At 33.9% G+C, this 14,756-nt stretch overlaps 1 protein-coding gene across 2 annotated transcripts in view; it reads left to right on the top strand.

Annotated features, from left to right (window-relative positions):
* Positions 1–12,113, top strand: part of txnrd2.2 (thioredoxin reductase 2, tandem duplicate 2) — a 47,233-nt gene extending 35,120 nt beyond the window's left edge. For both annotated transcript variants that reach the window (NM_001353394.2, NM_001353396.2), the window contains 6 exon segments: positions 265–360; positions 1,488–1,580; positions 2,223–2,294; positions 5,442–5,539; positions 5,735–5,922; positions 11,092–12,113. In NM_001353394.2, coding sequence (NP_001340323.1) covers positions 265–360; positions 1,488–1,580; positions 2,223–2,294; positions 5,442–5,539; positions 5,735–5,864 — 489 coding nt within the window. In that variant the 3' untranslated portion in view covers positions 5,865–5,922; positions 11,092–12,113.
* The last annotated feature ends 2,643 nt before the right edge of the window (positions 12,114–14,756 follow it).

Genomic DNA, 14,756 nt, shown 5'->3' with positions numbered 1-14,756 from the left:
CTTTAGCTTTTGTTTAAGGTTTAGTAATTGAGTCTACTATAGATTGAGTCTACTATAGTAATAATTTACGTTTCACCCTAAAATAATTAATAAACCATTCAATAATAATTTACTTTTGTAGTTTTCATTTAAAATTGTGTATTTTTCATGTGATCTTTTTATTATTGATTGATTGATTCATTGATTGATTGACATTTCTTTTTAGCTTTTACTTAAGGTTTAGTAATTGAAATAAAACTGGTGTTTACTTATGCTCTGTTTCAGGGTCGTCCTGAGTTGACCCCCACCGCCATTAAGGCTGGAAAACTCCTGGCCCACAGACTGGCTGGTCGTTCCACTGAGCTCATGAATTATGAGAATGTGAGATTATCCTTGCACACATATGCTGTCATTCTCTTTCCTTTTTGATTCATATTTTGGGGTGTATCACAAATCACATAACACCTGTCAAAAACATATGACACCCTAAAAATCTAAATTAAAAAATAGAAATTAGGTTTTGTGTGGTCTGTTTTTATGAACATTTAATGGCCAGTCACAGTACACTGAACTTTTTTTTGTTGTTCTGTTGACTTGTGTACATATGCATGCTATTGCAGGAGACAGAAATTGCTTTGTTACTGTGTTCTAAAGCAAAGTTCAAGTTTGGTGAACTCTGTAGATGAATTAAAGCAACACTAACTTTAAATCTGAAGAATTGCACTGAAGTGCAGTAGATTGATGATATTATTAGATTTTATTATGTTCAATTCTGTTTTATTGAAAAAAAAAAAAAAAAACAGGCCTTGATGTCATACTGTAGCACAAATGTTGCTGGCAGATTTTTTGTTATATTCACAAACATTACACATTACACTGAAACATTATAATAAGACATTACATTTATTTCCCCCCAAAAAGTCTTTCTTATGCACAATTTTTCTTTATGTAAATCTAGAAATAATTTTAGTTGTTTAAACATTCACCTGTACACACACACACACACACACAAAATAAATAAAACAAAAACACACAATGAAATTCATTGTTAAAGAAACTTGTAAATGTGTCCCAGACATATACGCAAGTTAGAAAGTACCACATTTAACATTTTTAAAAAGACTTAAGTTTGGCTCAAGTAAAATGTAAAAAATTAATCATTGATTTTTCAATTTTTAATATAATTTTTTATTTTATTTGATTGACTATGATGTGATATATTATTTTATGTGGGTATTGTATTATTAGTAACTCAATATTGTAAATTTTGCGACGACACCCTGCCCAGAGGCTGCAGATACAAATTAGCGCTATGGATAAATTTGGCAAAACATCTTAAGTTCTGCGTTTTCCTGTATAACTAATTGAAATAAGCTAAACACACAAACTCACATAATAGTTCTTTTAAACACTTGCTTAAAGTATGTGTTAATTAGTATGCTTGTGCATCTTCTCTCTCTCTCTCTCTCTCTTGGTGTGTGTTTGCGTATGTTTGTATGTGTGTGTAGGTAGCTACTACAGTGTTCACACCACTAGAATATGGCTGTGTAGGTCTGTCTGAAGAAGAGGCAGAAAGGAGACATGGAAAAGACCAGATTGAGGTAATACAGCAATTTGAAGTTATAAACTGCAGAATGATCATAAATACAATATTAATAATCACAGTAAACAAGTATTACAGCAAGCAATATATTTCATTATCTGAATTCTCAGCATCATGAATCATCAGGATGATGAATGCTGTAATTTATTTCTAAGAAAATTGCAAACCTGAAAAACTTTGATGTCTAATAATAAGTATTTGTGCATTTGTGTGTGCTGTTGTAAATATCTTACAGTATACGTGTATATGTGTGTGCGTGTGTATGTACTGAGTCCTCACACACCTGCATTGCTCTAAAGCCTTAAGCATTCACAGAGGGGCGTGCCTCTAGTTTGATTGACATGTGCGCAGGAGGGCTGACTGATGCTTCTAGAGGTTGATGAGAGATGATCAGAAACGCTGCATCTCATTGGCTCTGACAGCTGTGAGCGGCGTGTGTTGGCACGCTAGAACATTCGCTCTTCAACATCTTCAATATGCATGATTTCAGCACCCCAAAAATGTTTAAGACCAAAACACAGATGCAAACCATAACAGTAGCAGCACTTGTCCTGAAATGACGAGCTCAAGTGCTTGATGATTCAGGAAATGTCATCAGCGTTGGCGCATCATAGTTTTCTTGTGTTGTCTGGTTTAACAGGTGTACCATGCTTTCTACAAACCGCTGGAGTTCACTGTGGCTGAGAGAGATGCCACTCAATGCTATATAAAGGTATTTTAAACAATATTTTCTTTAAATATAGGTTTAAGTATTACAAATCAGATGCAATATAGTCAGTGCTGCTTCTGTTGATGCATAAATCAAACCACTTGGTATTTTATGGTGCACCGTTTAAAATCTAAGGGTGACAAAGCTATTTCTGGTGCCTGCCCCTCATCTATGAAACCAGTCTTGCCGCTTTGCACATTTTATTAGGCAAGGCAAGACATTTAATTACTCATTTTTAAATCAAGTTTGAAAACTTAGCTTTTTAATTGTCTCTTTATCATTTTCATTGTGTTCTCTTTGGTATTTTGTCATTCATCTTGTCCGTCTTGTTTTAATTTTTTTTTTTTTACTCTGAGCACTTTGGATAGCTTGTTTAATTTGCTACTTTATATAAATACATTTTACTTACTTACCTCCTGTTAAGTAATCACAAGAAACTTTGTTTTTTACTACATTTAATACATTCATTCATTTTCTTTTCGGCTTAGTCCCTTTAATAATCTGGGGTCGCCACAGCGGAATGAACTGCCAACTTATCCAGCATATGTTTTACGCAGCGGATGCCCTTCCAGCTGCAACCCATCACTGGGAAACATTCATAGACTCTCATTCACGCACATACACACAAATATATTTAACTTGTTCAAACTACCAAATTAAAATGAGCTGAAACAACATAATTTTTCAGATTTCATTGGGACAATCTATTTTTTATGTTCAGTCCATGTAAATTTGTAAAGTGTTAACAACATGAATGAATTGTGTGGAACCCTACATTTTACACTACAGACAATTTCAGCTTACCCAATTCACCTATACCACATGTTTTTGGACTTGTGGGGGAAACCGGAACAACCGGAGGAAACGCGCACCAACACAGGGCAAACTTGCAAACTCTTCACAGAAATCCCAACTGACCCTATCGGGGTTCGAACTAGCAACCTTCTTGCTGTGAAACGATTGTGCCACCCACTGCGCCACCATGCTGCCACATTTAATATAATAATGTTAAAATGTTTTTAATTACTAGTGACGCTTACCTCTCAATCTGTATTTTCAGCAGCCATTACTCCCAAAAACTGTTACACGTGACACAAAACCGGTCAGTATTAGGTTTTTAGTCATATGTCACCTGTAGGATAAATAAATTCACTTTCTATTGATGTGTTTGTTAGCATATGACACTATTTTTCTCCAAGAAATGACTTAAGATAATCTGGAAACTGAGAGTTAAAAAAAAAAAAATCTAAATATTGAGAATATTGCTTTTAAAGGGCTCCTGGGATGAAAACTTTTGTAAGCTTTTTTCGGCAGAACTGTGTGTAGGTATGGTGTGTCAACAAGTCTTTCTACCACCCCAATATGATGTATATGTATATGTATGTGTGTGTGTGTGTATATATATATATATATATATATATATATATATATATATATATATATATATATATATTATTTTTTTTTTTTTAATTCCTGACGTTAAAATAAGACCCAAATTCCTGCAATTCTGAGGCCCACTGCAACGTGATGTGGCATTTTCCTCGCCACCGAATTGATTGACAGCTGCGTATTAACATGACTCCATAATACCGCGTATAATCATATCCACAAGACAGTATATGTGCAAAGCAACTGGGATTAAATTTTTTTAAATTAAGTTTATAGCAGTGTACATTACTAATTACTAACATTGATTTACAGTGCGACATTTACTAAATATCTTCTTGGAACATGATCTTTGCTTAATACTATAATGACTTTTGGCTTAAAAGAAAAAAACGATACTTTTGACCCTCAAACGTATTTTTAACCATTGCCAAAATATTGTGATCCTTGCAAAATCATTCAAGTATATGCAGATTTTGGTTCTTGTGATTTTTTTTTTTTTTTTTTTTTTTTGTATTAGCATTAGCATGTAAGAAAAAAGTCCAATAATGCAATTTATAAATATTGCAGTTCCTTGTATTGAGAGCACTTGCAAATTCTTGTTGCCTCTCAGCAAGAAAGTTGTGGGTTCGAGTTCTGGCTGGATCAGTTGACGTTTCTGTGCAAGGTTTTCATGTTCTCCCCGTGTTTGCATGGGTTTCCCCCACAGTCCAAAGACACGTGCTATAGGTGAATTGAAAAAGGTAAATTGGAAGTAGTGTATGTGTGTGAATGCAAGAGTGTGTATGGGTGTTTCCCAGTGCTGGGTTGCAGCTGGAAGGGCATTGGCTGCGTAAAAACATTTTCTGGATAAGTTGGCAGTTCATTCCGCTGTGGCAAGCCCTGATAAATAAAAGGACTAAACTAAAGGAAAATGAATGAATGAAGACTATTGCTTAAAGGAAGATGGATAAATAATATAATAAACTAATAAAGTACAAAAAGGTGCTGATGTGTTGATTGATAACTGATCCATTTTGAAATAGCTCATTTATTTGAAAACATTTTGTCTTCACTGTCACTTTAGATCCGTTTTATGCATAAAAAATAAAAATGATATGTTGTAGTGATGGTCTTTGTGTCTTAAATAGGAAGTTCATCCAAAAAAACAAAAACAAAGAAAGATATGCTGAAGAATGTTGAAAGAAAACAGCCATTGACTTCCATACTACTTTTCTGTTTTTTTCCCCAATTTCTGTTTAACGGAAAGAAGATTCTTTTTCAGTTTATTTCTAATAACTGATTTATTTTATCTTTGCCACAATGACAGTCTGTAATATTTTACTAGATATTTTTCAAGATGCTAATATTCAGTTTAAAGTGTGATTCAAAGGCTTAACTAGGTTATCTAGGCAAGTTAGTGTAATTGGGCAAGTTATTGTTTAAGTGGTTTGTTCTTTTGACAATCGAAAAAAATGTTGCTAAAGAGAGCTAATAATACTGACCATACATTTTTTTTAAAAGAAATTAAAAACATAAAATAAAACAAATAAGACTTTCTCCAGCAAAAAAAAAAAAAAAAAATATATATATATATAATACATATATATATATATATATGTGTGTGTGTGTGTGTGTATATATATATGTATATATGTATGTATGTATGTATGTATGTATGTATGTATATATATATATAATTTGGGAAATATTTAAAAAAGAAAAAACAATTCAAAAAAGGCCTAATAATTGCAACTTCAACTGTGTATATTCTCTTTTTCGCAGGTGGTTTGTCTACGAGAAGGTGACCAGCGCGTGCTGGGTCTGCATTTTACTGGGCCGAACGCTGGTGAAGTCACACAGGGCTTTGCTTTGGGCTTCCAGTACGTTCCACACATCTCTGTAAACTTGCACATGATGATGGGCTGGAATCAGATTACATTGATTTGATTTGATGTGTTCTGATGTCCCCCAGGTGTCTGTTTCATTACATGCACATTTGCATGTAAATTCAAATCAGCATTTGTATGGACAGCTGCGGATGAATGAATACAGACTCTGTGTGTTTCTGTCTGCAGGTGTGGACTTACATACGAACACCTCAGGAACACAGTGGGGATTCACCCCACCTGTGCTGAGGAGCTCACCAAACTCAACATCACCAAACGCTCGGGTCTTGACGCCACGGTGACAGGCTGCTGAGGTTAAGCATCCCCTTTCCTGATACTGCAAGCACACGGGAGCCTGTTCGGAGGGTTGGGATAATGTGAGTTCTGGAGGAAGCATCTCATGAAAACACAGCAGGTTTTGGCATTTGGTTTAAATGTAAAAATTGAAGTTTTGTCCAAATTTACCCACTCTAAACTCCTTCCAAATATTCCAAAAAACCTTCATCTTTGCTACAAAAAAAAATAATAAAAAAAAACAATAATTTAAACAATTTGACTGAGTTAACCCAGACAAAACCACTTTTTATAATGAACAGATTTCATTTTATTTGCTCATAATCATTGATCAGCAAATATAAAATCCAAATAAATAAATCTCATTGGTTCCTGTGGAAATGCAATCATGACCAAATCTAAATCTTATTTAAAATTACATTTTAATCAAATTACATTAAAAAAAGTCTGTTCACACCAAAAATGTTAGAAGAGATCATAAAATAAATGTACATGATTTGAGTGGTTTAATCCAGGTCTTTTGAAGAGGCAAAATAATATAAATTACTGTATGTAATGAACGGATTTAATTTAAAGATCATGTTTATGAAAATAATTCGTTTTATTTGCTTATAATCATTGATCAGCAAATATACTGCAAATAAATAAACCTCATTGGTTCCTGTGAAAATGAAAACATGACCAAATCTAAATATTCAAAATAAAAATTATGAAACTTTTTGTTAAAATTATAATAAATTAAAGTCTGTTCACCCCAAAAATGCATAAAGTATTGATCAAATAAATGTGCATGATTTGAGTTGTTTAATTCAAGTCTTTTGAAGAGACAAAATTACTTTATATAATAAACAGATTTAAAGATCATATTCATAAAAATATTTTGTTTTATTTGCTTATAAACATTGATCAGCAAATAAATAAACCACATCGGTTCCTGTAGAAATGAAAACATGACCAAATCTAAATCTTCTAAATAAAATTCGGGATATTTTAGTCAAATTACATTAAAGTAAAGTCTTTTCACCCCCAAAACAATGTATAAAGAAATTATATGAGATTATTTTACATGATTTGAGTGGTTTAATCCAAGTCTTATAGAAAGACAAATTGACTTTACATAAATAACAGATTTAATTTAAAGATCATAATTATGAAAATATTGCATTTTATTTGCTCATAAACATTAATTAGCAAATATAAAATGCAAATAAATAAACTTCATTGGTTACAATTACATTAAAAGAAAGTATGTTCACCCTAAAATGTATTAAGAATTTATAAAATATATTTACATGACCTGAGTGGTTTATTCCAAATCTTTTGATAAAAATTACTATATTTACAGATTTTTTTTAAAATCACTATATTTAATGAACAGAGTTAATTTAAAGATCATATTTATGTAAATATTTCATTTTATTTGCTCATAATCATTGATCAGCAAATATAAAAAGCAAATAAATAAACCTCATTGGTTCCTGTTTAAACGCAAACATGATCAAATCTAAACGTTCTAAAAAATGATGATGATGATGATGTTTTAATCCAATTACATTAAAGTCTGTTAACCCCAAACATGTGTAAAGAAATAAATGTAAATGATTTTAGTGGTGTATTCTAAGTCTTTTGAAGAGACAACATCACTTTATATAATGAGCAGATTTAATTTAAAGGTCAAATTTCATTTTATTAGCTTATAATCATTGATCAGCAAATATAAAATGCTAACATCATTTTTCCTGTGGAAACGCAAACATGACCAAATCTTAATGTTCTAAATAAAATAGTGATATTTTAGTCAAATTACATTAAAGTCTGTTTACCCCAAAAATGTATAAAGAAATTATTTTTAAAAATGTACTTGATTTGAGTGGTTTAATCCAAGTTTTTTGAAGAGACAATCACTTTATATAATGAACAGATTTAATTTAAACAAGTCTATTCACCCTATAAATGGGTAAAGACATTATTTGAGTACTTTAATCCAAGTCTTTTGTAGAGAAAAACACTATTTATAATGAACAGATTTCATTTGAAGATCAGATTTATGTTAATATATGTATATTTTTTTTTTATTTGCTTATAATCATTAATCAGCAAATATAAAAGGCAAATAAATAAACCTCATTGGTTCCCAATCTAAATAAAAATAAAAAGGATAAAATATTAGTCAAATTACATTAAATTAAAGTCTGTTCGCCCTAAAAATGTCTAAATTTAATTTAAAGATCAGATTTATGAAAATGTTTGATTTTTCTTTTGCTTATAAACATTGATCGACAAACATAAAATGCAAATAAATAAGCCCCATTGGTCCTGTGAAAACTCAAACCTGCCTCATGACAGTTAAGAAAGAAGATTCATTCTCAAGCATAAAGCTAGTTTGTTGGAGCTTCATGACCAAATCTAAATGTTCTCAATATTATTTGCTGATCAATATTAAAATGTGAATATAAAATGTATATATTTTCATCATTTAAAGCTAGTCATGTCTACAGAAGTCTTTATTAAACTACTAAATAAAAATGAATATATATTTTGAAAAAATGTAAACATCTTGGCTGGAAAGATTTGAATTTAGATACAGAAATACCTCAGATTTGATTAAATATGTATCTTAATGATGAGTAAATAATCACATAAGTGTCACTTCGGAGTGAATTAACCATTTAAAAGCTCTTCAGAATCTTTGTATTTGACCTTTGAACCACAGAACCAGTGCGAGTCTTCATTTTTCACATCTCAATGTCAAACCCAAGTACTTAAAAGTATGTCCCTTATTACCGTGCCAGTGCAATTTAGCATTTTAACCCAAGTTCAGAAGAGCTTTTCACTGCAGGTCAAGATAATCCAATAAGGTCCTCATATTTGCTTTGCACAATTTGAGCGCAGATGCAGGTTAGAGCAACACGAGCCGCTGCTAACAGATAAACATGGCCATAAATCAGGATTAAAGACCCATTACAGTTTGCTGAAATGAGCACCGTTGGAGAAAGTGGGCCTAATGTTTCTGAAATATATTCTGCAAATATTGTTGTTTCTCTGGCTGTACTTCCTGTCCATTAGTCATGCGCCGCTCCTGACACTGATGGATGGGATAGGCCAGTCGCCACACTGACACCACCCCATTTCCCAGGGACGTAGACAAACACTCGGTGAGCAGCGCGTCACTCAAACCCTGAACCAGGTCGTGGACAGAGTGAGCGCTTGTTTAGTCCTGGACTTCAGGAGGTTCCCCAGTGCACAGAGAGTATGCAGTATAATAACATACTCTCCTGCCCCGATGTCACTGCATGGGCTTAGCCGAAAATGAGGCGTCAGTACCGCTGACTGCCTAAAGGTGGCAGTGTTGGCTTCTTTTTGTGCACAAAATGCAAGAATTGTAAATCTCTGGCCTGTGTAATCATTACGAATTCAAGTCACCGTTAATCACTGGCAGAATAGCAAGATTAATTGAACACTTACTGGGCGTTTATCGCTCCATAGGTTTAGCTTATCTGTTGTTTGTGTACTCGGCAAATAGCTTTGGCCTGCCGCATGCTTTGAGTAGAGTTAAACTGCGGGAATTCCCAAAAGTTCAATTTATTTTGTGACAGGAAATCTGTGATCTGTATACTTTCAAAGCAGATAAAGTACGAAAAGCTTACTGAAATGTAGTGATATGTAATGTATGTATATGCAAGTAAGCATAGAATGGGAGATTTTGTATTTTTAACACCCTTTAGTTCATGAAAATGAAGTTTTTATAAATTTTTCGATTTACTCACTCTCATGTCATCAAAACTCTGATAGAGGATCAATTATCAATTGTACCGGTGGCTCTTTGTCCATTTCATTTCAATGGTGACTGCTTAAATGAGTAGTGTATATATATGTAGTATATATATATATATATATATGTGTGTGTGTGTGTGTGTGTGTGTGTGTGTGTGTGTGTGTGTGTGTGTGTGTGTGTGTGTGTGTGTGTGTGTGTGTGTATATGAAGAGTTCAGATGCAAAAACCTCTTCAAGCAGTTTGAAATCATAATTTTTCATTTTATTTATCATTTTTATCAGTCTCCTAAAATAAAATAACTCAACATAAAAATATAGAAAATATATAAAAACATAAAAATAAAATGCTCATTTTTAATGGAAATTTCAGATGGCACTTATAGGTTTTTGCATCTGAACTGATATATGTACTGTATATCTATACTATAGATAGAACTGTCATGATATATATATATATATATATATATATATATATATATATATATATATATATATATATATATATATATAGTGATATAGTGCCCACTTTTTCAACAATAAACTTTTTTAAGTCGTCCCGGTTATATCAAATTGGACCGATCCAGTTCTTAAATTCATATTTAATATCATCACCAGTGAATAACTGCTTAAATTTCCTTCTGTTCCATACACAAATCTATCAAGAAGACTAGCAACTGATTAAGTAAATATATAATGATTATTTTTGTCTTGTATTTCTTTTATTTTGCGTTCCATTTCTTGTAGCATGGGAAAGAGCAACCAGAATAATTGTTCCACATAAGACAGTATTTGATAGAAATGCAGGTTTGGATGAACAAGAGAACTGAGTAAAGGATGGTCAAATTTATTTTACGGGTGAAATATTTATTTATTTGTTCAATATTATGAGTAATACCATAACATTTGTCAAATTCACTTTCAGTGAAACATAATTCTATGAAACAACAGATATGCTAAACTTAAAAACCTGAACTAGTCATAGCTACTTAGTATAAAATTAAGACAAACCAAACTGTTTCCAGCATTTTTAGAGCGTAGTTATATATATATTGCATGGAAAATAAATATGTAATCAGCTTTAAAAACACTGCTCAAGATTTCAGTGCCTCATGTCCCATTCTGAGAGGGGTAGTTCACTCAGAAATGCAGTTTCTGTCATTATTTACTCATCCTGCTTCAAACTTATGACTAAGATGTTTCGAAGAGTATTGGTAACCAAACATTTTTGGCTTTGAAATGATTCATAAAATATTTGCATTCACCCCAAAACTTAACACAGTCAAAGGCCCAATTGTTGGCTTTTGCCCACTCAAATTTGGGTTGAAAGAAGCCAACTTTTTCTTTCTTTTTGACTGTACGTGTATGGAAATATGAGTATGAGTAAATTCTGATTCTGTAACTATCATCTTCAATCAGTCAAATGCACATATGTGCGCGGTTTCACACAAATACTTTGCACTCTGTTAAATTTCCTTCAGTTTCATGAGAATGCCGTTTAGACTTGGAAGTGAGGGTTTGTGGTGGAAGAACGTTCCTGCTGGAGTTTGTTTTTGTTTGAAGTCTAATCTGCCCTGGCTCTGATTAATGAGCCTGAGAGTGGAGTGACAGCCTGCCGCGGAGAGGAGCACTGCGCTACCAGGTTTATTTGTACCCAGGGCTGATGGGAAGGATGGGGGGGGGGGGGGGGGTCCCATGTGCTTGACTCAGGGACGGGGTGCTGACTGAAGAACCCTGACCCCAACACACTACCACCAACAGCTTGGCTGTGTCAACCCACACACACAAACACTCACACACACAGACAGTTGGTGGGAGGAGCTGCACCACAACACACAAATATGCGGGTGCTTGTTTCTCTAAAGTGTGGAGTTGTTCATGTTATGACCATACTGACAATTACATTTTGATATTTGAGGATATTTATAAATGTTAAATGTAAATCCTTTATAAATTACACTTTATCAGCATTGATCATCTTAAATGACTTAATGACCCTGTAATCATTATTTGTTCCAAACCTGTTTGAATTCTTCCGTTAAACACAAAAACAATTTCAAAAACCAGGTGCCATTGAAATGCATAAGAGAATACTATCAAATTCAATGGTTCAGAATATCTGTTCAACTGAAGAAAGAAGCCAGTTAAAAGCGAGTAAGCGATGACTGAATTTTCATTTTAAGAGATCTCTTTAAATGCTGATAAAAATGACACACAACCTGCAGGCCATCTTAAGACAGCAGCTCCAATCCCCTCAAGCGCACACACACATACACACACACAAGGGTCAGGGTTCAGTTTTCAAGGGCCCAGCTAATGATGACTTGCACTAAAACCCAAAAGTGGAGAGGGCGAGTCTGATGTCACCTGGCGTCATAATTATATCTGTAAATAGAGAAGCCTGATTTGGCATTAAGCCATGCACTGTGTAATTTATAAATGTGTGTGATGAAATATACCAATGTACTGTTGCACCATTTAAATAATGATGGATTATTCTCTGTTTCTGTATTCTGTTTTTCTTTACATGCACAACCTGACTCAATGCCAAGGACGTACCCTTCCAATGGACCATTTAAACATGTATGCATTTCGACATGTTTTTTTTTTTTTTTAAACATTTCCTATAGTAATATTTAACAGCAAGGAAATGTTCACAGTATTTCTTTTTTTTTTTTTCTTCTGGGGAAAGTCTTACTTCTTTTAGTTTGTTTATATATATATATATATATATATATATATATATATATATATATATATATATATATATATATATAAACATATATATATATATATATATATAAACATATATATATATATATATATATATATATATATATATATATATATATATGTTTATATATATATATATATATGTTTATATATATATATATATATGTTTATATATATATATATATATATATATATATATATATATGAGCAATATCACACTAGTAGCAGTGTGCTATGGCTGTATATCAGCACTGGTGGGAGGCGTACGTTGCGGTTCTGGCGCCATCTTGTGGATGGACAACGTCAACCGTCTTTGGCCGCCGACAAGCTCTCAGAAATTGTGAATATTTTAAAATAGGCACTATTCTTACAAATAAACTGCATAGTTGCAATCTATACAACTACGTTCTCGACAAAAAAAAAGCCTCAAAAGTACATTTTGTTGTCTAACAACAGTAATATTTGTCAAAGTGCTTGTTGCTTGCTGTATGTGGGCGGAGTAATACACAGAGGTGAAGGGTGAAGAGGCCTTTGTGTGATTTTACTGGCAAAATATCGCACGGCTATCAGCCAATCAGAATTTGGCATCATCAACATGAAAGCATGGATCTAACCTGCCTTGTATCAACAGTCTGGTGGTGGTGGTGGTGGTGGTGGTGTAATAGTGTGGAGGGTATTTTCTTGGCACATGTTGGGCCCATTAGTACCAATTGAGCATCGTGTCAACTCCACAGCCTACCTGAGTATTGTTGCTGAACATGTCCATCCCTTCATGACCACAGAGTACCCATCTTCTCATGGCTACTGCCAACAAGATAATGTGTCATGTCATAAAGCGCAAATCATCTCAGACTGGTTTCTTGAACATGACAATGAGTTCACTATACTCAATCGGCCTCCAAAGTCACCAGATTTCAATACAATAGAGCACCTTTGGAAATGGGTGGAAAGGTGGTGGAATGGGAGATTGGCATCATGGCATGGATGTGCAGCCGACAAATCTGCAGCAACTGCTTGATGCTATCATGTCAACATGGACCAAAATCTCTGAGGAACATTTCCAGTATCTTGTTGAATACCTTGTAAATATTACCTCTCCCTATTGGACAACACTGTTGTCCAATAACTTGCCTAATTTACTTAATTTGCATAGTTATCCTAATTAACCTATTTAAGCCTTTAAAATGGCATTTTATACGGACTACTAGTATCCTACAAAAATCTAGCAAGATGTCATCATGACAAAGACAAAAACAGTTATTAGACATTCATTAGTAAAACGATGGTGTTTAAAAATATATAATAAAAAACTCTTGGGAAGTATTTGAAAAAGAATATAGATTTTACAGTCGGGCTAATCATTTCGCCTTTGTCTGAATGTTTTTTCAACCATTGGTGCATTACATTTAATGTAAGTGCCACCACATTGGTTCTCATTCACTTCACATCTTCACAGGTACTCATGCATTGTGTGGCATTTTTAATATGAGTTGCTGAGGCTCTAATTGCAGCAAAATTTAGTACATTTAATTACAGCACTGCTAATGTAAAAAAAAAATACAAGGAACTGGCTAGTAACCCTGCTGCCAGCTTTTTAATGTAAACGTTCACATGTAAGCTTCACAGTGAAGACTGTCTCTAGTGGAAAAAAATTTAATGGGAAATACTGTTAACAAAATTCCCTACTTTGTTAAACATCTCTCGAGAAATATGTGAATGAAGTAATTACATTTTCAAAGCAAATGGAATTAATAACTGTATATTTCAACCCCTGCAGGCCAATTTAATAATAGGCTAGGCAAATTGGCTAATATACAGGGAATTTTTTTAAAACACTTTTAAAACCCTTCTGACTCCAAACATTGTGTGTGTGTGTGTGTGTGTGTGTGTGTGTGTGTGTGTGTGTGTGTGTGTGTGTGTGTGTGTGTGTGTGTGTGTGTTGTTCGAGGTCAGCTCTCTCTCAGCAGGGGTGGTCATGGTTTGACCTCTCGCTGTCTTTGCTGACAGGCTCCTCTGCGTTGCCGACCTGTCAGTCAAAGCTGCACACCAACAACAATGGCAGAAATTCCTCGGTGTTTGTTTGCTCAAGGACGGGACTCTAACAAACCCTGACGCTCAAGTTGTCACCCCTTAAAAAACTTTCCAAAACTTCCATCCGTGCGTCCATTAAGGTGAAAGTCATCCTCATCGCCCACCGAGAGAAAAAGCACATGAGCCCTCATGTCTTTTAAACCCGCTGCGCCACGCTTTCTTTCTCTATCCAATTGGAACAAATGTACGTAAATCCGCCCTGAAACACACTTAGCTGAACATGTCAACATGTCAAGGTGGGTTGGGTGGATATTTAGCGTCCTAATCCGCTGCTTTTGTGGGCTGACTTTGGGAAGCTATTGTGGATGCGAGTCAGACGGCC

This window comes from Danio rerio, chromosome 5 (assembly GCF_052040795.2).
Source record: "Danio rerio strain M-AB ecotype USA chromosome 5, GRCz13ab, whole genome shotgun sequence".
NCBI classification, from domain to species: domain Eukaryota; kingdom Metazoa; phylum Chordata; class Actinopteri; order Cypriniformes; family Danionidae; genus Danio; species Danio rerio.
Note: the sequence above shows the minus strand (reverse complement) of the source record. Positions and strands in the feature narration are given on the sequence as shown.